This window comes from Sus scrofa, chromosome 2, assembly GCF_000003025.6.
Source record: "Sus scrofa isolate TJ Tabasco breed Duroc chromosome 2, Sscrofa11.1, whole genome shotgun sequence".
NCBI classification, from domain to species: Eukaryota; Metazoa; Chordata; class Mammalia; order Artiodactyla; family Suidae; genus Sus; species Sus scrofa.
The window spans coordinates 4,250,217-4,273,225 of NC_010444.4; the positions used below are offsets into that span (position 1 = coordinate 4,250,217).

General features: G+C 54.3%; 1 protein-coding gene across 1 annotated transcript in view; it reads left to right on the forward strand.

Moving 5' to 3' along the window:
- Window positions 426-23,009, forward strand: part of CPT1A (carnitine palmitoyltransferase 1A (liver)) — a 43,273-nt gene continuing 20,689 nt past the window's right edge. The window contains 12 exon segments of the mRNA NM_001129805.1: window positions 426-580; window positions 1,665-1,804; window positions 8,210-8,340; window positions 8,343-8,380; window positions 10,372-10,473; window positions 12,966-13,103; window positions 13,856-13,933; window positions 15,885-15,992; window positions 16,891-16,975; window positions 17,896-18,091; window positions 20,889-21,077; window positions 22,186-22,291. Of these exon segments, the coding sequence (NP_001123277.1) occupies window positions 440-580; window positions 1,665-1,804; window positions 8,210-8,340; window positions 8,343-8,380; window positions 10,372-10,473; window positions 12,966-13,103; window positions 13,856-13,933; window positions 15,885-15,992; window positions 16,891-16,975; window positions 17,896-18,091; window positions 20,889-21,077; window positions 22,186-22,291 (1,452 nt within the window). The 5' untranslated portion in view covers window positions 426-439.

Consider the following 23,009-nt stretch of genomic DNA (forward strand, 5'->3'; position numbering starts at 1 on the left):
GCCAGCCTCCAGGCTGGCTGGCCAGCAGGAATGGGATTATTTGCAGTACAAGTTGCTAAACAGCCACCAGCTTCGGTGTGGCAGCTGGGTGTGGCCCGGGCAGCTGCCCCCAGGAGGCAGGGGGGCAGAGATCAGTGGGAAGGCTAGGGCTGGGGTGGGAGTGGGGAGTGAGGCAGGGGGTGGGGGGGTGGGGGGGATGTTCCACTTCCGGACCCCGCTGTCCCCCAGGGCCTCCAAGCAGAGGCGGCGATTGTCTGTGTCCCTCTGGACAGGCGGAGGAGGGGCCATCACAGAATTGGACGGATGATGAAAAATCAATCTATCAAATGGGAGGAAGCGCTTAAATTCAGAACGGCTTTCGTGTCTATACAAGTAAGGGCTTTTCTAAGCCCCAGTAAATAGTCATTTCTCCCCTCGTCTCTCCAGGCTACTGCTCACCATGGCAGAGGCTCACCAAGCCGTGGCCTTTCAGTTCACGGTCACTCCGGATGGGATCGACCTTCGAATGAGCCATGAGGCCCTCAGGCAGATCTATCTGTCTGGACTTCATTCCTGGAAGAAGAAGTTCATCAGATTCAAGGTGAGGTTGCGGGTTCGATCCCTGGCTTTGCTCAGTGGGTTAAGGATCTGGCGTTGCCGTGAGCTGTGGTGCAGGCCGGCAGCTGTAGCTCCGATTCAACCCTAGTCTGGGAACCTCCATATGGCATGGGTGCAGCCCTAAAAAGGCAAGAGAAGAAAAAGAAGAAAAAGAATTGTTTAAGGAGTTCTTTGGTGGCCTGAGTTGATTAAGCATCTGACTTAGGGTCACAAGTCTCTCCAGAGAGAATTCGATAACGCTTTGAGAGGTTTTTAATCCATTGTTTCAGTCAAATCAATCTCTTACTAAGATGGCTTCAGTAAGGGTTTTTGCTTTTTTTTTCCTTTTTCAGCTGCACCCTCGGCATAAGGAAGTTTCTGGGCCAGGGACTGAATTCGAGCCAGAGCTGTGACCTCTGCCACACCGGTGGCAACACCGGATCCTTAACTTGCTATGCCACAGAAGGAACGCCAAGAACTTTATTTTTTAAATTTGTTTTGGAAGCAGCGACTCTCAGCATTTTGCCCATTTTGTGTCATACCCCACTCCCCCACCCCCGACTCCAGGCGGGGCTTTGGCTGCAGCTTCTTCGGGTGAATTCCCCACGTGGGGGGCGATCTCCCTTAAATGCCTCAGGGTTAGGTGGTGTCTGGTTCAGGAGTCTAAGGGGGCTTGGCTCTGGGCAGGGGGAGGTCTTGGGGCACCCTGGGCGTAGCAGGTTGCGGGAGGGACCTGAGGGTTGTCTGGGTGGCCAGTGTCCTGAGTCAGCCTGGATGGAGCCCCAGGACTTGTGTGTTACATTGTGTGTTAAACCAACCTGGGGCGGTCGCTCTCCGGGGAGGTGGTAGCGGTCCTGGGGTGGTCGCTCTCCGGGGAGGCGGCTCTAAGGAGGGTTTAGATGCACACGAAGCAGAGGAAGGAAAGGAGCCGAAGGTGGAAGGCCTGGGGGCTGGAGGCTCGGGGGAGGGTTTCCAGCAGCGACCGCGTGGTCATTGCCCACCTGCGTAAACCAGCCCCCCGCCCCCGACAGCTCCCGGCCCCCACCCCCGGGAGGGCTGTCGCTCACGCGCCCCGTGTCTGTCGGTAGAATGGCATCATCACCGGCGTGTTCCCGGCCAGTCCTTCCAGTTGGCTCATCGTGGTCGTGGGCGTCATGTCGACAATGTACGCCAAGATCGACCCCTCGCTGGGGGTAATCGCCAAGATCAACCGGACCCTCGACGCCACGTAAGGAATCCTTTCAGATCTCGGGGGCGGGGGGGGGGCTGCCGAGGTACTGCTGTTTTTTGGGGTCTTTTCAAACGTAACTGTTGCTGTTCTGCATTCCATGTGAGGCTTTTCCTGCTGTTTTTCTTGTCCGTTTTCTCCCCGTGTCCTGGGGAGTTTGTGGTCCCTGGCGGCCCTCTCTCTGATGACTAAGGGGTAAGAAGAGCAGCTGTCGGAGTTCCCGTCGTGGCACAGTGGTTAACTAGTCCGACTAGGAACCATGAGGTTGCGGGTTCGGTCCCTGCCTTGCTCAGTGGGTTAAGGATCCGGCGTTGCCGTGAGCTGTGGTGTAGGTTGCAGATGCGGCTCGGATCCTGCGTTGCTGTGGCTCTGGCGTAGGCTGGTGGCTACAGCTCCGATTCAACCCCTAGCCTGGGAACCTCCATATGCCGCGGCAGCGGCCCAAGAAATAGCAACAACAACAGACAAAAAGACAAAAGACAAAAAAAAAAAAAAAAGAAGAGCAGCTGTGGTTTGGGGTACCCACCATGACATGTCTGGCCCCGAGGTGGAGGCCCGTAGTGACAGGCCACAGAGCCTGTCTGCTGGACCTTCAAAACGGGAATTTCTGGAGTTCCCTGGTGGCCTAGCGGTGAAGGACTCGGCATTGTCGCTCCTCTGGCTTGGGTCAGTGTTATGGCTCAGGTTTGATCCCTGGCCTGGGAACCTCTACGTGCCACGGGAGCAGCCCCCAAAACCAAAAACCCAAAAGAGCCAAAACTCACAGCTCAGGGCTGAATTTCTGATCATGCCAAAGAAACGATTAAGTGGTTTTAACTGAAAGGTCTGAATCTTCTTCTCTGTTTTTATTTTGTTTTTGTTTTTGTTTTGCTTTTTAGGGTCACACCCACAGCATATGGAAGTTACAAGGCTAGGGGTCGAATTGGAGCTGCAGCCGCTGGCCTCCGCCACAGCCGCAGCAACGCCAGATCTGAGCATGTCTGTGACCTATGCCACAGCTCACGGCAACACCTGATCCCTGACCCACTGAGTGAGGCCAGGGATCGAACCTGCGTCCTCACAGATACTAGTCAGATTGTCTCCGCTGTGCCACAACGGGAGCTCCTGTTTTTGTTTTCTTCTTTTGGCTGCCCCATGGCATATGGAGTTAGCGGGCCAGGCATCAGACCTGAGCCACAGTTGCAACTGTGCTGCAGCTGTAATGCTGGATATTTTAACCCACTGTGCTGGGCTGGGGATTGAACCCGTACCTCTGCAGGGACCCTGAGCCACTGCAGTCAGATTCTCCACCCACTGCACCTTGGCGGGTACTCTTTCTTCCGTTGTTTTGAGTGGGGGCCCCTTCGTCCTGAAGGCTGCTCCTTATTCACAAAGCCCTGTGATGCCCAGAGTCACTGAGTCCAGCTGAGTCGCTTGCAGCCTCAAGCTGCCTGGGGATGCTGGCTCATGCCTTTATAAGCGTCTGCAAGGCCCAGGATACAAGTGCCTGTACTGGACGCATGCATGGATTGGATGCCTGCCAGGCTCCAAGTCTGCCTTGGGGCTGGGGGAGCCGGGCAGGGACCCTGTTGCTCTTCTCCCTTTGTTTCCAGGAGCTGCAGGTCTGCCCCTCAGCAGGCAGGTCACCGCTGCATTCCTGCTTTCAGACTTTCACCTTACTCTCAAGTGTGGGCTGTCTTCCTAAGGCTGGATTATATTTAGAAACATTGGCTATTTAAAGCTCTTTATAATCTGGTCTTTATAAGATCTGTGTCTTGAGCCCTCTAAACCGATGGATGTAAACTGGGCCATCCCTGGCTCAAATTTAGAAAGAGCAGGTTAAGGGCCAGCATCTACCAGGTTCAAGGGCCAGTCTGGAAATTCTTCCTGGGGCGGAGCCCTGAGGTCCTGAGGTTTCAGCTTCCCTAGTGGGGGGTGACTCGTACTGTTAGCTCATCCCCTGCAGCCTCTGAGGGCGCAGGCTCTTCAACAGAGAGCTTCTTTGCTAATGCTTGCTGTCGAAATGTCTAGAGAGAAATATGTGTAAAAAAAGGCGGAGCCTGTCATTTGTTTGTTAATGGTGAAACACCATTTGATTTTTGTGAATCAGGTAAGTAGGTGTGTCTTTCCCAAATTCAATGATACTGTATTTAGGAACCTGAAACAGAGATTATCTGGAAGATTGGCTCTTAAATCCCTAAATCCAAGGTTGCTTATAGAGTACGCTATCAGAAAAGAAGGTTTAGCTTTTTTTTTTTTTTCCCCTTGGGGCCACATCTGTGGTGTATGGAGGTCCCCAGGCTAGGGGTCCAATCGGAACTGTAGCCACCGGCCTACACCACAGCCACAGCAACTCAGGATCCGAGCCGCGTCTGCGACCTACACCATAGCTCACGGCAATGCAGGATCCTTAACCCACTGAGTGAGGCCAGGGGTTGAACCTGTGTCTTCATGGATGCTAGTAGGATTCATTTCTGATGAGCCGCGATGGGAACTCCCAGAAAAGAAGATTTAAAGTGGAGACTGCATTTAAACTTGACCGCAAGAATTGACAGGTTATAGAAAGATACAAGTCCAGGGTTTGTTTGTTTGTTTTTTGTCTTTTTGGGGCTGCATCCGAGGCATATGGAGGTTCCCCGACTAGGGGCCAAAACGGAACTACAGCTGCCAGCCTACGCCACAGCCATAGCAACGTGGGATCTGAGCTGCGTCTGCCACCTGCACCACAGTTCATGGCAAGGCCAGATCCTTAACCCACTGGGCAAGGCCAGGGATTGAACCCATGTCCTCATGGATACTAGTCAGGTTTGTTAACTGCTTGAGCCATGACGGGAACTCCAAAAAATACAGGGTTTTTTTTAAAAATTTTTTATTATAGTTGATTTGCAATGTTCTGTCAATTTCTGCTCTACAGCAAAGTGACCTGGTCATACATATATATATATATATACACATTCTTTTTCTTGTATTAGCTTCCATCATGTTCTATCCCCCAGGTGATTGGATATAAGTTCCCTGGGCTGTACAGCAGGACCTCATTGCTTATCCATTCTAAATGTAATAGTTTGCACCTACTAACCCCCAACTCCCAGTCCATCCCACTCCCTCTCCCCCTTGGCAAACACAAGTCTGTTCTCCATGTCTGTTGTGTCTGTTTCTGTTCTGTAGACAGGGCCGTCTGTGCCATATTTTAGATCCCACATGTATGTGTTATCATATGATATTTGTCTTTCTCTTTCTGACTTACTTCACTTGGTATGAGACTCTCTGGTTGCATCCATGTTACTACAAATGGCATTTTTGTTCTTTTTTATGGCTGAGTAGTATTCCATTGTGTGTATATGCCATATCTTCTTATTCCATTCATCTGTTGATGAACATTTAGGTTGTTTCGTGTCTTGGCTATTGTGAATACTGCTGCAAATGAACATAGGGGTGCATGTAGAAAGATACAAATTTTGAAACAAAAGTATTTATTTTTTGCTTCTCTGTTACTTAAGTAGTAGAAGATGTTTAATGGGTGGTTTCCAAATGTTGGAGCTACCTTTAGGTTAGGTATATCGGTTGCTTTAATAATTTAAAGTGCACCTAAATAATTTTTTAACTTTTAAAAAATGATATAATTGGAGTTCCCTGGTGCTCTGTAGGTTAAGGATCTGGTGGTGTCAGTCCTATGGCTCTGGTTACTGCTGCGACATGGGTTCAGCCCCTGGCCCGGGAACTTCCATGTGCCCTGAGTGTGGGCCTCCCAAAAATTGACCAAAAAATTAAAAAGATATAATTAACATGGAACAATGTATTCGTTTCTAGGTGTACCACATAATGATTTGACGTAGATATTACAAATGATTGTAATTTTAGTTAACATCCATCACCAATATAGTTACAAATCTCTCATTTTTTAAAGATTTCACAAATAGCTGAGATCATACCATATTTGTCTTTCTCTGATTTGTTACTTGGCACAATGCCCTCAAGGTCTGCCCAGGTTGTCACAGATGGCAGGATTTCCTTCTCTTTTTTATGGCTGAGTAGTACTCCATTGTGTATCTACCACCTCTTTGTCCACCTATCTGTCCACAGACACGTCCATATCTTGGCGATTGGAGATAGTGCTGGGTGAACATGACGAGGCAAATATCTTTCCAAGGTAGTGATTTCAAGGAGTTCCCATTGTGTGCAGCAGAAACGAATCCGACTAGGAACCATGAGGTTGCGGGTTCGGTCCCTGGCCTTGCTCAGTGGGTTAAGGATCCGGCGTTGCTGTGAGCTGTGGCGTAGGTCGCAGATGCGGCTCGGATCTGGCGTTGCTGTGGCAGTGGCAGAGGCCGGCGGCTGCAGCTCCAATTAGACCCCTAGCCTGGGAACCTCCACATGCCAAGGGTGCAGCCCTAAAAAAAAGCCAAAAAAAAAAAGGTGATTTCATTTCCTTCAGATAAATACCCAAAAGTGCAATTGTTGGCTCATATAGTAGTTCGATTTTTTTTTTTTTAAAGGAATGTCCATACTGTTTTCCACAGCGACCGCATCAATTTCCATTCCTACCCACAGAGCCTAAAGATTCCCGTTTCTCTACATCCTTGCTGACAGTTGTTACATTATTTTCATTTTATAAATGTCTTGTAGTTTCCAAAACAACTAAGACTGCAACCCATAAAGACGTATAAGTAGCTGCATTTCTTCTTTGTTTTTCTTTTTTTGGCCACACCCATAGCTTGTGGAAGTTCCCAGGCCAGAGATCAAACTCCAGCCACAGCCGTAACCAGAGCCATAGCAAGGACAACGCCTGGATCCTTAGGCTGCTGAGTCATGAGGGAACTCCTCTAATCTTTTTATTTTTTTTGTCCTTTTAGGGTCATACCCATGGCATACGGAAGTTCCCAGACTAGGGGTCCAGTCAGAGCTGCAGCCTCGGGCCTACACCACAGCCACAGCAACGCCAGATCCGAGCCACATCTGCAACCTACACCACAGCTCACAGCAACACCGGATCCTTAACCCACTGAGCCAGGCCAAGGGTCGATCCTGTGTCCTTATGGATACTAATACTAGTCGGGTTCATTGCCACTGAGCCACAATGGGAACTCCCTCTTATTTTTTTTTTGTTTGACTTTTTTTGTCTTTTTCCTAGGGCTGCACCCGTGGCCTATGGAGGTTCCCAGGCTAGGAGTCAAATCAGAACTGCAGCTGCCAGCCTACACCACAGCCACAGCCACGTGGGATCTGAGCTGCATCTGCGACCTACACCCCAGCCTACTGCAACGCCGGATCCTTAACCCACTGAGCGACACCAGGGATCGAACCTGCAATCTCATGGTTCCTAGTCAGATTCGTTAACCACTGCGCCAGGACGGGAGCTCCTTCTCATTTGTTAAGTCCCATCTTTACCAGAAAATATGTCACTTTCCTTAGCAAATGAAAACATTTTCTCTAAGGTTTGGATTTGAACAATCATTGTACATCATTTTCTATATTTATTCATGATAGACCTGCCTTGATAAAAAAACAAGCTCTTTTGGAATAAAGAGTCGACGTACTAGTTTTGCCAAGTGATCTGAGTTTCTCATGAGTCATGGTGAAATCCAAAGGTATGTTTAAGGAAAAAAATCCTCAGTAGCAGGAAAGGAAGGCCCAGAATTGCTACTGGGTCCCAGCCCAGGAGGACGCAGTCCGCCAGGAGCGTGGGTCTCGTTTCGGGCAGTTCGCCGCCTCTCCCATCACCTCCCATCGTCATCCTTAGATCCAGGGCAGGTTGTGCCTTTTCCCCCGTGACACAGGTCACCCTGGGTGTGTTTTGAGGATCAGAGCAGACAGGGTTGGTTCATTTCGAATCAAGAAGGGAGGAGTTTCCTAGTGCCTCAGTGGATGAAGGATCAGCATGGTCATTGCTGTGGCTCAGGTCACTGCTGTGGCGTGGGTTCTATCCCTGGCCTGGGAACTTTTTTGGCTGTACAGACGGCAAAAAAGAAAGGCGTTCCCCTGGCGGCTCAGAGGAAACCAGCCTGGTTAGTATCTGTGAGGATGCAGGTTCGATCCCCAGCCTCGCTCCGTGGGTTAAGGATCTGGTGGTGCCGTGAGCTGGGGTGTAGGTCACAGACACAGCTTGGATCCTGCGTGGCTGTGGCTGTGGCTGTGGTGAAGGCCGGCAGCTGCCGCTCCGATTCGACCCCTAGCCTGGGAACCTCCATATGCCACGGGCGTGGTCCTAAAAAGACCAAAAAAGAAAAAAGGCAAAGAAAGACGGCTGAGTCTTCAGAGAATGGGATGCATGTGGGTCGTCCTGTGTCTCATCAGGCCGGACTCAGAGATCCGGGTGTCTGGCCTCACCTGGGTCCGCGGAGGGCCGCCTCGCCCGAAGCACGTGGCGGCGCCGCCCGCCGCCTCTTTTCCACGCTCACGGATCCGCATCTGGTCTTGTCTCGGCAGCGGCTACCTGTCCAGCCGGACGCAGAACGTGGTCAGTGGCGTCCTGTTCGGCACCGGCCTGTGGGTGGCCCTCATCGTCACCATGCGCTACTCCCTGAAGGTGCTGCTCTCCTACCACGGCTGGATGTTCGCCAGCACAGCAAGATGAGCCGCGCCACCAAGATCTGGATGGTGAGGCACCTCGCTGTCAGCGCAGGACCGCGTGGGCGGGTGGTGACAGCCCTGGGGTTGCCGGACACGGGCGGCCGTGGCCGGCCCGCCACTTGCTGCCTTTGCAGACACACACCTGGGCAAGCTTTGTTGCTGTCGGAGCCACCAGCTCCCCCGCACCCCCAAATGTCCTCGGGCCCCACCCAGACCTTTTCCTTTGGCCGTGAGCGCATGTAAGGGAAGAGCTACCCTCTTCGCACAGCACAGCGTTGGTCACAGTCCCAGTGTCGTCTGGGAGATTCCAGAACGTACTTATCTCTCCTATGGGAAACCGTGTACCTTCTTTTTGCCGCACCCATGCCACGCGGAAGTTCCCCGGGCCAGGGATTGAACCTGAGCCACTGCAGTGACAGTGCTGGGTCCTTCACTCACTGAGCCACCAGGGAACTCCGAAACCTTCTACCTTGTAACCACCCTCACTCCCTCCATGTACCCTGGCCCCGGTGGCCCCGTTCTCTTTGCCGTGTCTGTGATTCCACAGACCTCTCGAGACGCGTCCTTCTGCACCTGGCCCATGCCCCTCAGCACGGCATCCGGTGTGGGTGGCCTTTACTTCTGAAAGGAGGGTCCTTCCGGGACCTTTTTCTCCCCCTGACACTGAGTTGGTGACCCGGATATTGACCTTATCTAATTGCCAGGCAGGTGTGACTCACCTGTAAGTGAGTTTGTGCCAGGGACGACTTTTCTTGCATGGTGGCCGTGTGTTCTGAATGTGTCATACAAATGCAGGCTGGATTTGTCGTCCAGGTCACCCATCCAACACATGTGCCCGAGAAGTCACTTCTTTGTAGTTTTTCTTTTTCTTTTTTTGTCTTTTGTCTTTTTAGGGCCACACCTGCAGCATATAGAGGTTCCCAGGCTAGGGGTCTAATCAGAGCTATAGCCGCTGGCATACACCAGAGCCACAGCAAGTTGGGATCCGAGCCGCGTCTGCGACCTACACCACAGCTCACAGCAACGCCGGATCCTTGACCTACTGAGCAAGGCCAGGGATCAAACCCACAACCTCATGGTTCCTAGTCGGATTTATTAACCACTGAGCCACAACGGGAACTCCTTTTGTAGCTTTTCTAACTTGGGCAAAGTGGGTTCCCCCAGCTGGCCAGGGTGATTGGGACACCCAGATGCATGCTTAGCTTCGAGCATGTTCTATCTACTCCCTTGGTCCCTAGTCCAGCGGCCCTGGGCCTGGATGTTTGACCCCTGGCCCGGGAACTTCCATATGCTGTAGGTGTGGCCATAAAAAGAAAACAAACAAGAAAAGAGAATCAACCCCCGACTCATACCCCCGCTGCACGCTTGTAAGTGCGCGCGCGCACACACACACGCACACACACACACACACACACACACACACACACACACGGCCCCACAGCCCCCACGAGCCTTAGATGTTTTGTCGATGTCTAGTCAGCATGAGATCACCAGTTGCTCCACTGCGTGTAGGTCATTTCAGACTAAAGCAGAGGCCAAGGGCCGGCAAGCGTGTGCCATCCACCGGGCCGGTCAGTGACCAGAGGGCCCGCGCTGTTTCTGCCGGGCTTGGCTTCAGGCTCAGGAGCCTCTCCGAGCCCCTCCTCACTGTCACCAGCGCCTGGAGCCAACCTCGACCCCGAGGGCCTCGCAGGAGTAGGTGGGTGGTTCTTGCCCCTCCGGCAGGTGCGCAGTCAGCCCCAGTGTCAGGGCATCCAGGAAACGACTCCTCCTGGACCGGCAGGCATCTCAAGGCACCTGTCCTGGGTTTTACTGGGGTTACCTGTTGACTGAGGCCTGCGAGTATAGGGGCAGAAGTGGACTAGAGGAAAAACAAACCACCATGGATCCTTAAACCAGGAAGCAAGGCCAGGGAACCCTCGCATCCTCAGGGATAAGTGAATTTGTCTCTGTGGTGCCGCCGCGGGAACTCGCCAGAGTCTCACCTTTTTGCATGTTGCTTTTTTTTTTTTTTACAGATGATGGTGAGGGTCTTTTCAGGCCGCAAAACCATGTTGTACAGCTTCCAGACGTCTCTGCCGCGCCTGCCCGTCCCGGCCGTCCAGGACACGGTCAGCAGGGTAGGTGCAGCTTCCTACTCCTTGGAACACCCAGCCTGCACGCCAGCATCTTTGCAGTTTAGGTTTATGGCCTGCGGATGAGCAGACATTCATTTACTGGCATTTGGCTGTGTTGGATCTCAGCCGTGTACCCTGTAGGCTTGTAGAAAGTTCGTGGCATCTTTTTCTTCCCCCTAATGTATCAGCACACCTTGGGCATTTTGAAAAAAAAAACCCATCATATTCGCTAGAGAATCTGCTTGGCAGAGTTTTGTGGGTGTGTGTTTTTAGGGCCGTGCCTGTGGCGTATGGACGTTTCCAGGCTAGGGGTCGAATCGGAACTGCCGCTGCCGGGCTACCCCACAGCCACAGCCACACGGGATCCGAGCTGCACCTGTAACCTGCACCACAGCTCGAGGCAACACCGGGTCTTTAACCCACTGAGCGAGGCTAAGGATCAAACCTGCATCCGCATGGATCCTCGTCAAGGGTCCTTAACCCGCTGAGCCACAAAGGGAACTCCTGTGTGCACATTTTGACGGTGGTGAATGGGCTGCTGTGAACATTCCCATACAGGTGTTTGGGGACCTGCTTTTCGGTCTCCTGGGTGCAGACCTGAGGCGGAATTGCAGGGTCATGTGGGATTTCTGCATCTCACGCCTTGAGGAGCTGCCAGGCTGGTTTCTCCAGCATCTGTGCCATCTTCTGTTCCTATCAGCAACGTACGAGGGCTCCAGTTTTTCCACATCCTGTGGCCCCATTTTAAAAACGACAAGCAGGAGGAGTTCCCTGGTGGCTCAGCCAGTTAAGAACCTGGCATTGTCACTGTCATGGCTCCGACTGCTGCTGGGCTTGGATTCGATACCTGGCCCAGGAACGTGCGTGTGCTCTGGGTGCAGCCCCAAACAAACAAAAGCCACGAGCAGGAAGCACCTTCGTTTCTGACTCCAGACTTATTTGGTCCCTATGGGCCTTTTCACCTTCTCCTGCGTCCTGACCTGCCAACTGGGCGGGGGGTGTGGGTGTGATGCTCGGCCTCACCTGGGGAGGCGTCTCCGTCAGCTGGCGAGCTAGGCCTTTCCTGTGTCCCACGCGGTGCTGGATGGGAGCTTGTTCAGAGTGTGATTTTCACCTTCACTGACACGAGACTTACTTGGAATGCACCTTCATTTAACAACCCTTCCGTCTGGGGAAACGGGGCCCCAGCTTGCACACACGAGGACGAGCTCTAGAGACGGCTTTGGTCCCAAGGCTGTTTTCACCGCGACCATGTCCTGGCAGAACATCTCAGGGCCCACCTGGGGCCCAGCGGCGGTTTTGCTTTATGTAAGTTTTGTTTGCCTCCGTTCTCGACGCCGCTGCGTTCCACGAACTGGTGCCTGTCTGCGCTGAACCTGCAGGGGCCTGTTCGGCCACAGCAGATCGAAGTGGGAGCCTCGAAATCCTGACCTGGAGGCCTGGCCTCGGTCTGGTTGGGTGACCTTCCCTGTCTGTCCCTGTCACCATTCTGGCTCCTCCTTATCCTGGTGTCCCGAGCTGGAGCCTGCAGTCCCACCCTCGGCTCTCAGGGCCGCCCCACCCGGCTTAGTGGCATCTCCATAGCTTAGGTGAAACAAGAGTTAATGATCGTAATAAAGGCCTGATGACGGAGAAAAGACACATCGCAAGTCACCAAACTGCCACCTGTCAGTATGGAATCCTCTCTGGTGACTTTGTGACACCCTGGGAAGCTGGCCTTGGGAAGCTGGCGTGTGGTGAAGGACAAGAAAAGCGTCATTGCTGAGTTACCAGTGCCCTGAAACATTCTTTTTTTTTTTTTTTTTGTTTTTGTCTTTTGTCTTTTGTCTTTTGCTGTTGCTGTTGTTGTTGTTGCTATTTCTTGGGCCGCTCCCGCGGCATATGGAGGTTCCCAGGCTAGGGGTTGAATCGGAGCTGTAGCCACCGGCCTACGCCAGAGCCACAGCAACATGGGATCCGAGCCGTGTCTGCAACCTACACCACAGCTCATGGCAACGCCGGATCATTAACCCACTGAGCAAGGGCAGGGACCGAACCCGCAACCTCATGGTTCCTAGTCGGATTCGTTAACCACTGCACCACGATGGGAACTCCTGAAACATTCTTTAGGGTGGGAGTCCGCCAGCTTGGGGGAGGTCTAGCCTTCTTCTAAGGCACAGGGGCGGAAACCTATTTTTATTTATTTATTTGTTCATTTATTTATTTGGCTTTTTAGGGCCGCCTCCCATGGCATATGGCGGTTCCCAGATTAGGAGTCCAATCAGACCTACAGCTGCCGGCCTACACCACAGCCACAGCAACACCAGATCCGAGCCGCGTCTGCGACCTACACCACAGCTCATGGCAACGCCCGATCCTTCACGCACTGAGCGAGGCCAGGGATCGAACCTGCGACCTCAGGGTTGCTAGTCGGATTTGTTAACCACTGCGCCACGACGGGAACTCCGGACACCTTCTATTTTAACCAGACTTATTTTTCCCCCCACTAATCCCAGTACCTGGAATCCGTGAAGCCTCTGATGAAGGAAGCAGAGTTTAAACGGATGACGGCTCTGGCACAAGATTTCGCGGTCAGTCTCGGACCGAGACTGCAGTGGTATTTGAAGTTAAAGTCCTGGTGGGCTACAAATTACGTGAGTATACAGACCCGCTCTTTTTTCTTGGTGGGACTTTTTGTACAAATGTAATCCGTTCCTCCGACCAGCTGAGCTTTCGTGGGCATGGTGGGTACAGGGAGATGCACGGAGGGGAAATGAGTCGGGGGGGCTGAGGTTTTGGGAGCAGCTCATGCGGAAGAGCAGGTGTTGAAGGAGACAGGGCAGAAGTGGAGGGGGGGGCGGGAGAGGCCCGGCCGGGCAGGTCGCATCTGGTTCTGGTCCCCAGCCAGTTGCATGGCTGTGTTGAATGTGTGAACATTTTCACACATTTGCTTAGATTCTTTCTTTCTTTCTTTTTTTTTGCTTTCTAGGGCTGCGCTCGAGGCACATGGAGATTCCCGGCTAGGGGTCTAATTGGAGCTGTAGCTGCCAGCCTACCCCACAGCCACAGCCACAGCCACAGCCACAGCAATTCAGGATCCGGGCTGCATCTGCGACCTACCCCACAGCTTGTGGCAACGCCGGATCCTTTACCGACTGAGTGAGGCCAGGGATCGAACTCACAACCTCATGGGTCCTAGTCGGGTTCATTAACCGCTGAGCCACGAAGGGGACTCCCCACTTAGACTCTTTGCCTGCATGTTCTGTGTGTATATGTAACTCAGCACGAAGTGAAAACACGCACACGCCCGCAGCACACCCACACACACTGACAGCCCAGGGCCCTGGTCAGCCCGGGTCCGTCCTGCTCAGCCTGGCGGTGGGTGTCTCCTGTGTGCCCCTGACAGGTGAGCGACTGGTGGGAAGAGTACATCTACCTCCGAGGACGAGGACCCCTGATGGTGAACAGCAACTACTACGCCATGGTGAGTCCCGCAGCCCCACGCCCCGCCGTGGCCTCTTCCCGGCCCTGCGGGCTGCCTGGGGACCCTCTACCCAGAGGCCTGCTTTGCCCATCGCAGAGCCCCGTAGAAATGCAAAGCACTCACCCACCAGCCCCGGCAGAGAAAGTTGGCTTGCAGAGCGCTCTTGCGGCAGGTGGATTCCTCATGGCAGCCACCTTCTCCTCCTCTATTTTCCTAACTGGGCCTCAGTCACTGCGAGGCCTCCGTCCCTCCCTGTCCTGCGGAGCCAGGCGCTGTGGTCGGCGAGAATGTTTTTCCTTTCTAGGGCCGCACCCTGGGCGTATGGAGGTTCCCAGGCTAGGGGTCGAATCAGAGCTGCAGCTGCCGGTCTACGCCACAGGCACGGCAATGCGGGATCCGATCCTCATCTGTGACCTACACGACGGCTCACGGCAACGCCAGATCCTCAACCTGCTGAGTGAGGCCAGGGATCGAATCCGCATCCTCACAGAGGCAATGTTGGGTCCTTAAGCCGCTGAGCCACGATGGGAAGGCCCTTGCTACCTTTCCCCCACCTTGTCCTTACCTACATCTGTTTTATTGTTTGCTTTTTCTGTTTTTTTTTTTTTTTTTTTTTTGTCTTTTCTAGGGCTGTACCCGTGGCATATGGAGGTTCCCAGGCTAAGGGTTGAATCGGAGCTGTAGCCACCAGCCTACACCACAGCCACAGCAACGTGGGACCTGAGAAGCATCTGCAACCTACCCACAGCTCATGGCAACGCTGGATCCTTAACCCCCTGAGCAAGGCCAGGGATTGAACCCGCAACCTCATGGTTCCTCGTCGGATACGCTAACCGCTGAGCCATAATGGGAATGCCTGCTTTTCTTGTTTTAATCCCTAAAATTTTTTTCTCTTTTTTTCACCTTTTTTCCCCCCATTGGAAACCATCTGAGGTTTGGAGAGCAGAGGTTGGTGTGGTGCAGAAAGCTCCTCTTGGACCTGAGCTGTCCATCTGGTGCCTCTCAGTCCCGGAGACCTCGGTGTCTGCTTCCTCCAAAAGAGACTCTGTCCCGTGTGATTGGGGCAGGCCTGCACACGCATTCTCTCAGCATCGTTGACACAAGCGCCCTTGGACTTGAAAAGTGTAGACACTTAGAAATGTGTCCCCAAATTTAGAAAGTTGCAGACACTGCTGTATAGAAAAGGTTATTTTAACCTTTGGTTATTTCTCTTTCAGAAAACATTCTAATTCTTGCATTGCTCCTTCTAATTTTTTCTTTTTTCTTTTTTTTTTTTTTTTTTTTTTTTTGTGAGGGGTGCTGCACTTGCAGCATATGAAAGTTCCCAGCTAGGGATTGAATCGAAGCTTTAGCTGCTGGCCTACACCACAGCCACAGCAACGCCAGATCCAAGCCACGTCTGCGACTTACACCACAGCTATGGCAATGCCGGATCCTTAACCCACTGAGCGAGGCCAGGAATCGAACCTGCATCCTCGTGGATACTAATCAGATTTGTTACCGCTGAGCCACAACGGGAACCTTCCCCCCACCCCCGTTTTTTGGCCGCTCTTGCAGCATGTGGAAGTTCCTGTGCCAGGGATCGAACCTGCACCACAGCAGTGACGACACCACGTTCTTAACCTGCTGAGCCACCAGGGAACTCCCTGTTGTTTGGCTTTTCTTTTTATGCGTTGCATGGGGATAATGGGATGGAGCGCTGTTGTCTTTTCTTGGACTCGAAGCGTATTTATTTGCAGTTTATCTTAAAAATATGCTGTTACCTTTCATAGCCTAGGAATTGCTTTGGGCTCGTGTTCTCATAACACCGAGTGTGGAAAATGCAACCAGTCTCTTTCCCAGCAGAGCAGGTGTCATTAACAAGTGGCGGGAGGTTTTCCCTGCAGAGTAGCGCACTTAGCTTGTCCCTGCCTGTCACCCTTCTCCCTGCTGACGCCTTTTCCTGTGTCAGGATCTGCTGTACATCACCCCGACCCACATTCAGGCGGCGAGGGCGGGCAATGGGATCCACGCCATCCTGCTTTACAGACGAAAACTGGACCGAGAGGAAATCAAACCGGTAAGCAAACAAACTGCTTTTTAAATCATCCTGTTTTACTGTTATTATTTTTTTCGGCTGCATCCAAGGCATGCCGGGAAATACCCAGGCCAGGGATCGAACCTGCACCTCAGCAGCCGACTGAACTGCTGCAGCGACAACTTAAGCCACCAAAGAACGCCTTAAACAGTTCTTCTTCTTCTTCTTCTTTGTCCTTTTAGGGCTGCACCTGCGCATAGGGAGGTTCCCAGGCTAGGGGCCAAATCAGAGCTGCAGCCACTGGCCTACGCCACAGCCACAGCAACGGGATCCAAGCTGTCTGTGACCTACACCACAGCTCACGGCAACACCGGATCCTTAACCCACTGAGCGAGACCAGGGAGCAAACCTGCGTCCGCGTGGATACTAGTTGGGCTCATTACCACTGCGCCACGGTGGGAACACCGCAAATAATTCTTGTGAACACGTTTATGGAGGTACGATTGATGTATGGCACGTGTATAAAGTGAACAGTTTGATAAGTCCGGACGTCCGATGGGTCTCTCTGTCCTGTGAGGCCCTCCCCACAGGTGCGTTGGTGACCCACCCCCAAGGGCTCCTTCGTGTGCCTCGTGTCCCTTTCTGCCTCCACCATCGCCCCAATCCGCTTTGTTTGTTTGTTTGTTTGTTGCTTTTTTACATCCGTACCCTCGGCATACAGAAGTTCCCAGGCCAGGGGTTGACGGAGCTGCCCCTGCCGGCCTGCGCCACAGCCACAGCCACACAGGATCCATAACCTGCTGAGCGAGGCCAGGGATCCAACCTGCAACCTCATGGTTCCTTGTCAGATCCACTTCCGCTGCGCCACGGTGGGAATTCTCCAGCCTTTAAATGTTCACGGGCTCCTTAAATTCGTGTGTGAACTGTGTTTGTGTTGCAGATTCTCCTGGGATCCACGGTGCCCCTCTGCTCCGCCCAGTGGGAGCGGATGTTTAACACGTCCCGGATTCCGGGGGAGGAAACAGGTGCGCGGGCTCCGGGGGCTCCCTGGGGAAGCCCTTCTTTCTTTTCTTTTCTTTCTAGGGCCGCATCCGCGGCATATGGAGATTCCCAGGCTGGGGGTGGAATCGGAGCTGCCGCTGCTGGTCTACGCCACAGCCACAGCCACGCAGGATCCGAGCCACATCTGCGACCTACAGCAGAGCTCACGGCAACGCCGGATCGTTAACCCACGGAGCGAGGCCAGGGATTGAACCCGCCACCTCATGGTTCCTAATGGGATTCGTTTCTCTGCGCTGCGCCACAACGGGAACTCTGGAATCGGCGTCTCCACCCTGATGCTCAGGGCTGTCAGAGGAGACCACGCCGATGCCTGCTTGCCTCTCTCGAGAACCTGCCTTCTGATGAATTTCCTGTCTGCTGCAGGCCCGGACGGCTCCCTTGTTTTCAGACCTCAGTGCGTCTTCAGCTGAAGCCGTCTTTGAGTGCTTCCTCCAGGCGGGGTTAGGAATAGTCCTCTTTCTTTGCCTGGATCCCTCCGGGACTCCGTGCCCTGGCTCACTCGCGGGGTTGATGGTGCCGCACGCCCTGGGCGATGTTCCGGGAAACCAGATGTGAGCTCCAGCAGCCCAGCCAGGGACATCTCACCCCCACGTCCATCCAGGCTGGGACAGTCAGGAATGAACAGGAGAGATAGGGCACCGTCCCAGGCCGGCCAGGGCTCAGGCGTCTGCTCAAGGCGACACGTCCAGCGTGTGGCCGAGCAGAGCCCAGCTGTCGGGCCTGTCCGACCCCAAAGCTCTCAGCTCGGCTGCTGTATCGACTCCTCTGCGGACTTCTGGGAAGCAGACCCTGGGCTGCTCGAGTGACGCGGGGCAAGGAGCCGGGGGCCTTCTCCCCCGCCCTAACCTCGTGCCCCTGGGTCCCCTGTCTCCCTGCCCCACAGACACCATCCAGCACCTCCAGGACAGCAAGCACATCGTCGTGTTCCACAGAGGCCGCTACTTCAAGGTCTGGCTCTATTACGACGGCAGGCTGCTGAAGCCCCGGGAAATCGAGCAGCAGATGCAGAGGATCCTGGATGACCCGTCGGAGCCTCAGCCTGGGGAGGCAAAGCTGGCCGCCCTGACGGCAGGGGACAGGTAGGCGGCTGCTCTGCGACGTCATCGGATCTGGGCGCCGTGGAGGGGGTGCACGGGTCTCTCCTCACCAGGGTCCCATCTGGAAGGAGGCATGGTCGGCTCCTGCCGTGGTTTGCCCGGCTTTGTCCCAGGGGAGGGGATGCCGCCCCTGCCCTCACCTTCGCTTGGCTGTCTCAGCATGACTGGCAGCCGTGTGCAGGCACTGATCCCCGGGCACATGGCAGAGGAAGGAGGCAGGCTTCTTCCCAGGGCTTCAGTGTATTTAAATCAGGAAAAAGGAGTTCCCATTGTGGCTCAGCAGGTTAAGAACCTGACTAGTATCCATGAGGATGCAGGTTCAATCCCTGGCCTCGCTCAGTGGGTTAAGGGTCTGGCATTGCCATGAGTGGTGGTGTAGGTCGCAGACGCGGCTCAGATCTGGTGTTTCTGTGGCTGTAGTGGAGGCCGGCAGCTACAGCTCCGATTGGACTCCTGGCCTGGGAACCTCCATATGCCACAGGCGTGGCCCTAAAAGGAAAAAAAAAAGGAAACAGACAAGTTTAAACCAAGGTCGCTGTATCAGGGCTAATTTCCTGCCTCATCTAAAGCCCGAGGCCCTGGCCTGTACACCCTCGGCTCTGGTGCATTTGGGGCTGGACGAGTCTGTTTTGGGTGGCGGAGGGGGCACCCGTGTATGTCTAATAGGATGAGGAGCAGCGTCCCTGGCCTTTCGCTGGATGCCAGCCGAAGCCCCCAGTGTGACAAGCACATCTGTCTTCAAGCTTTGCCCACGTGTGCTGTGGGCAGTGTGGTCCCTGCTCGAGGACCCCTGAGGTCAGCGGTGTGGCCACTGTTGGGGCAGCACTGGGAGTAAGGTGGTGGGTGACCGTTCTGCAGAGAAGAGAAAAATGCCCTGGTGAGGGCGGGCAGAGGGTGGCCGTGAGCCAGGGGGGACAGACAGAGGGCAGAGGTGCCCAGGGAGCAGACGCTGGGAACTGCAGTCGGGTCAGGCACCAGAACTCGAGGGCACTTGGGCTTGATTCTGTCCGGGGCCTGAGAAAGGGGCCACTTTAAGCTGGAGTGCTCTGAGCGGAGCGACAAGATTATTCTGGTCCAGGGGTTCCTGGAAGCAAGAGTCCTCACGGCTTGAGGACCGGAAGTGGGCAGTGTGGATGGGACCCGAGGCTCAGTCGGGAAGCTGGGGTGTTTGGCCATCCCCGAGGGGGTGGACTTGGCTGGAACAGAGGTGGCAGGTGTCCTGAGGGTGATGGAGTGTCATGGGGGCAGCGGGTTGGGCAGAGGCGGGCCGGGCGCAGGCTCAGGGATGCCCACCCCTGATGCTCCCCTGTGGGGCATCGCCCCATCCTGCCTTCTGAGTGCCAAGCGCATACCAGCCTTCCTGGTGCCCCTGTTGCCCCTAGACCCCGAGGAGAGCAGTTGGGGCCGGGCCTGGGATGGGGCTCGCTGCGTCTGGGCTTTGTGGCCTCACGGGCAGCCTGGGCAGAGCCCTCGGGGAGAAAAGAGACAGAGGCCAGATGACCCTGACCTTGAAGGGGGCAGGGCCTGAGTGAGGGGGCCCGGGGTGATGTCAGGAAACCATGGCCGGGGCGACTCTTAAGAAATTCGTTTCCGGAGTTCCCGTCGTGGCGCAGTGGTTAACGATCGACTAGGAACCATGAGTCGCGGTTCGGTCCTGCCCTTGCTCAGTGGTTAACATCGGGTTGCGTGAGCTGTGGTGTAGGTTGCAGACGCGGCTCGATCCGCGTGCTGTGGCTCTGGCGTAGGCGGTGGCTACAGCTCCGATTCAATCCCTAGCCTGGAAGCTCCATATCCGCGGAAGCGGCCCAAAGATAGCAACAACAACAACAAAAAAAAAAAAAAAAAAAAAAAAAAGAAATTCGTTTCCCGTCGTGGCGCAGTGGAAACGGATGCAACTAGGAACCATGAGGATGCGGGATTGAGCCCTGGCCTCGCTCCCTCCGTGGGTTAAGGATCTGGCGTTGCCGTGAGCTGTGGTGTAGGTTGCAGATGCAGCGCGGATCCCGCCTTGCTGTGGCTGTGGCGTAGGCTGGTGGCTGTAGCTACGATTCCACCCCTAGCCTGGGAACCTCCATATGCTGTGGGTACAGCCCTAAAAAGCAAAAAAAAAAAGACAAAAAAAAAAAAAAAGAAATAGGTGTAGCCTCAGTTCCACGTGCCCCGGGTTGGGCCAAGGATGGAAGACTCCCTTGAATTGGAGGCCTGGGGGAGCCCCCTCGTCCCCGGGTATCCTGTGGACTCGTGGCCCTGGGGCAGGCCGCCCTTGGTGTGGACCCCGGGCTGCAGCTCAGGAGCCGTGACTCGTCTCTGTGCCTCAGCGTCCTTATGGGAAAGACGGGGACGGCGTCGGGAGCTGTGAGCCCGACCTGGCCCAAGGGACGTGCCGTGGCTTCCGGCTTCCGCTGCCAGGACTTCCGCAGGATGGTCCCCGCGGAGGGGGTGTGGGAGTGGGGAGGGAGCAGGAGGAATGGGAAGCGGCCCTGCCTGTGGGTCTCTGAGCTCTCCCTGCATGCTTGTCCTTTGCTTGGTGTTGACGGAACGAAGTTTGGAGCTGGGTCCATGACTGCTCTGGCGCACATCCAAGGAGGTGAGGCCCCAACCTGCAAATGAAGCAGCCCAGCCAGCAGGCAGGCGGTCACTGCGGAGAAAATCACAAAAGCTGGTTTCCCTTAAATCCCTACCACACTGAAAGCTGAAAAGCATTGTCGACTCAGACCTCCCCTGCCAGGAGACGTGGCCGAACTGTTCCAGGTTTAATTGTATTTAATCCGCACTGCAGGGTGCCCTGGGCCAAGTGTCGCCAAGCCTATTTTGGACATGGGAAGAATAAGCAGTCCCTTGACGCGGTGGAGAAGGCAGCTTTCTTCGTGACGTTAGACGAAACGGAGCAAGGGTATAGGAAGGAGGACCCAGACAGGTCGATGGACGGCTACGCCAAGTCCCTGCTGCATGGCCAGTGCTTTGACAGGTATCACCCTCACCTTCTACAAGCTGCGGGTCCGTCTCTGGGTGTCACTGTGGCTGACACCCAGCCCCACGTGTCTGTGCACTTCAGGAATAAAGCTAGTGTAGAAATGTTACTCGTGGAGTTCCCTGGTGGCCGAGCGGTTAAGGATCCAGCATTGTCCCTGCCGTGGCGTGGTTCCATCCCCGGCCCAGGAACTTCTGCATGTTGTAGGTGCAGCCAAAACCAGGGGAATTTTCGTTTCTCCACCAAAATTGTTACACACACACACACGCACACACAGTTTAAGCAGCAGCTTTGAGCTTCCTCTCTGTGCACGACCACTTCCGTTTGGAGATGCTAGTGAGGAGTGGCTGCAGGTCACCTGGGACCAGGTGGGAGAAGGGCCAAGGGGCCTGACGTGGATGTCAGCTCTGGCTTCGGTCACTGGTCATGTGACTGTGGTGAGTGGGTCTGCATGGGTCCATGCCATCTCCTGGAGCCTCCTGCTCCTTGTCTGTGAGGTGAGGACCTGTCTGCCGGCAGGTTGGGGGCAAAGATCAGCCGAGGTGGGCGAGGGGTGGGGCACCCACAGTTGGTCCTGGTATCTGTGGGTTCCACCAGCCGTGATTCATGTGCTGTGTTGAGATGTGGCTGGGAGTTCCCCGGTGGTGCAGTGGCTTAAGGATCTGGCCCTGCTACTGTGGCTTGGATTCGATCCCTGGCTCTAGAACTGGGAATGCTGTGGGTGTCACAAAAAAAAAAAAAAAAAAAAAAAAAAAAAAGAGCTCTAGTTGGTTGTGGAATCTGCGGATATGCAGGGCCGACCGTGGGGCTTGAGCGTCCTCAGACCTTGGTATCAGCAGCCGGTCTTGGACCCAGTGCCCCCACCCCAGCCCCCGAATACCAAAGAATGACCATAGAGCCTCCCCTCTCTGCAAGGGTGCCTCCTGCATCCTTTTTCATTAGAGCAGCACATTGGTCTCCAGCTTCTCTGTGTCAGGAACAGGGGAGATGCAAGTCACTTAGAGCCCTAGGTGTGCTTTTCTTGTCACCTGTGGGGAGCTGTCAGTCTCTGGGAACCAGGGGTGGGTGCAGAGTGAACATGTGTGAACGTTCCCGCTTCCCGTAGGTGGTTTGATAAATCGTTCACGTTTATTGTCTTCAAAAACGGCAAGATGGGCATGAACGCTGAGCACTCCTGGGCCGACGCCCCCATCGTCGCTCACCTTTGGGAGGTGAGTGTTTGCAGGTTTGACGTGAGTGTGGCAAATGAATCTGTATACAAAACAGAAAAAGACTCATGGGAAAGCAAAGCCCAGACTGGATTTCATTTCCTGGTGTCTGTCGGGTTGGATGAGAAGGATTCGCAGGGGGGTCGGCGCGTTGTAAAGAGTTAAATCAGTAACGAAAGGCCTTTCTGCCTTTGTTTCCTACGGCCGAGGTTCCTTAAATGGAAGCACATTTAATGTCCTGTCCTGGTGGCGCCGAAATAACGAGACAGCCTTGGCTCTAACACGGTGGCTTCGGGTTGGAAGTGAAGCTCGGTTATTCTGAAATTAATCGCCCCGACTTTGCTGCGTTTTCTAGATTTTCCTCTCTGCCAGGCTCTAGGCCGAAAAGAAGCAGGTGCATTCAAATCTTGGTTTATAAAAAGGCAGCCTTTTACAACTCACCGAATTCTTAGAATAGCACGTCCAAATCCTTGGCACCCTCTCTCCCCAGCTGGCATTTTCAAGTACAGTGCAGGAGGTCCCACCGTGACCCAGTGGGATTGGCACTGTCTCTGCAGTGCTGGGATGGCACAGTGGGTTAAGGAGCTGGCGTTTCCGTGGCCGCGGCAAAGGTCACCGCTGTGGCTCAGATCTGACCCCTGGCCCAGGAACTCCATATGCCTCAGGGTGGCCAAAAAAGAAAAAAAACAAAAACAAAAACAAAAAACCACGGTGTGGATTG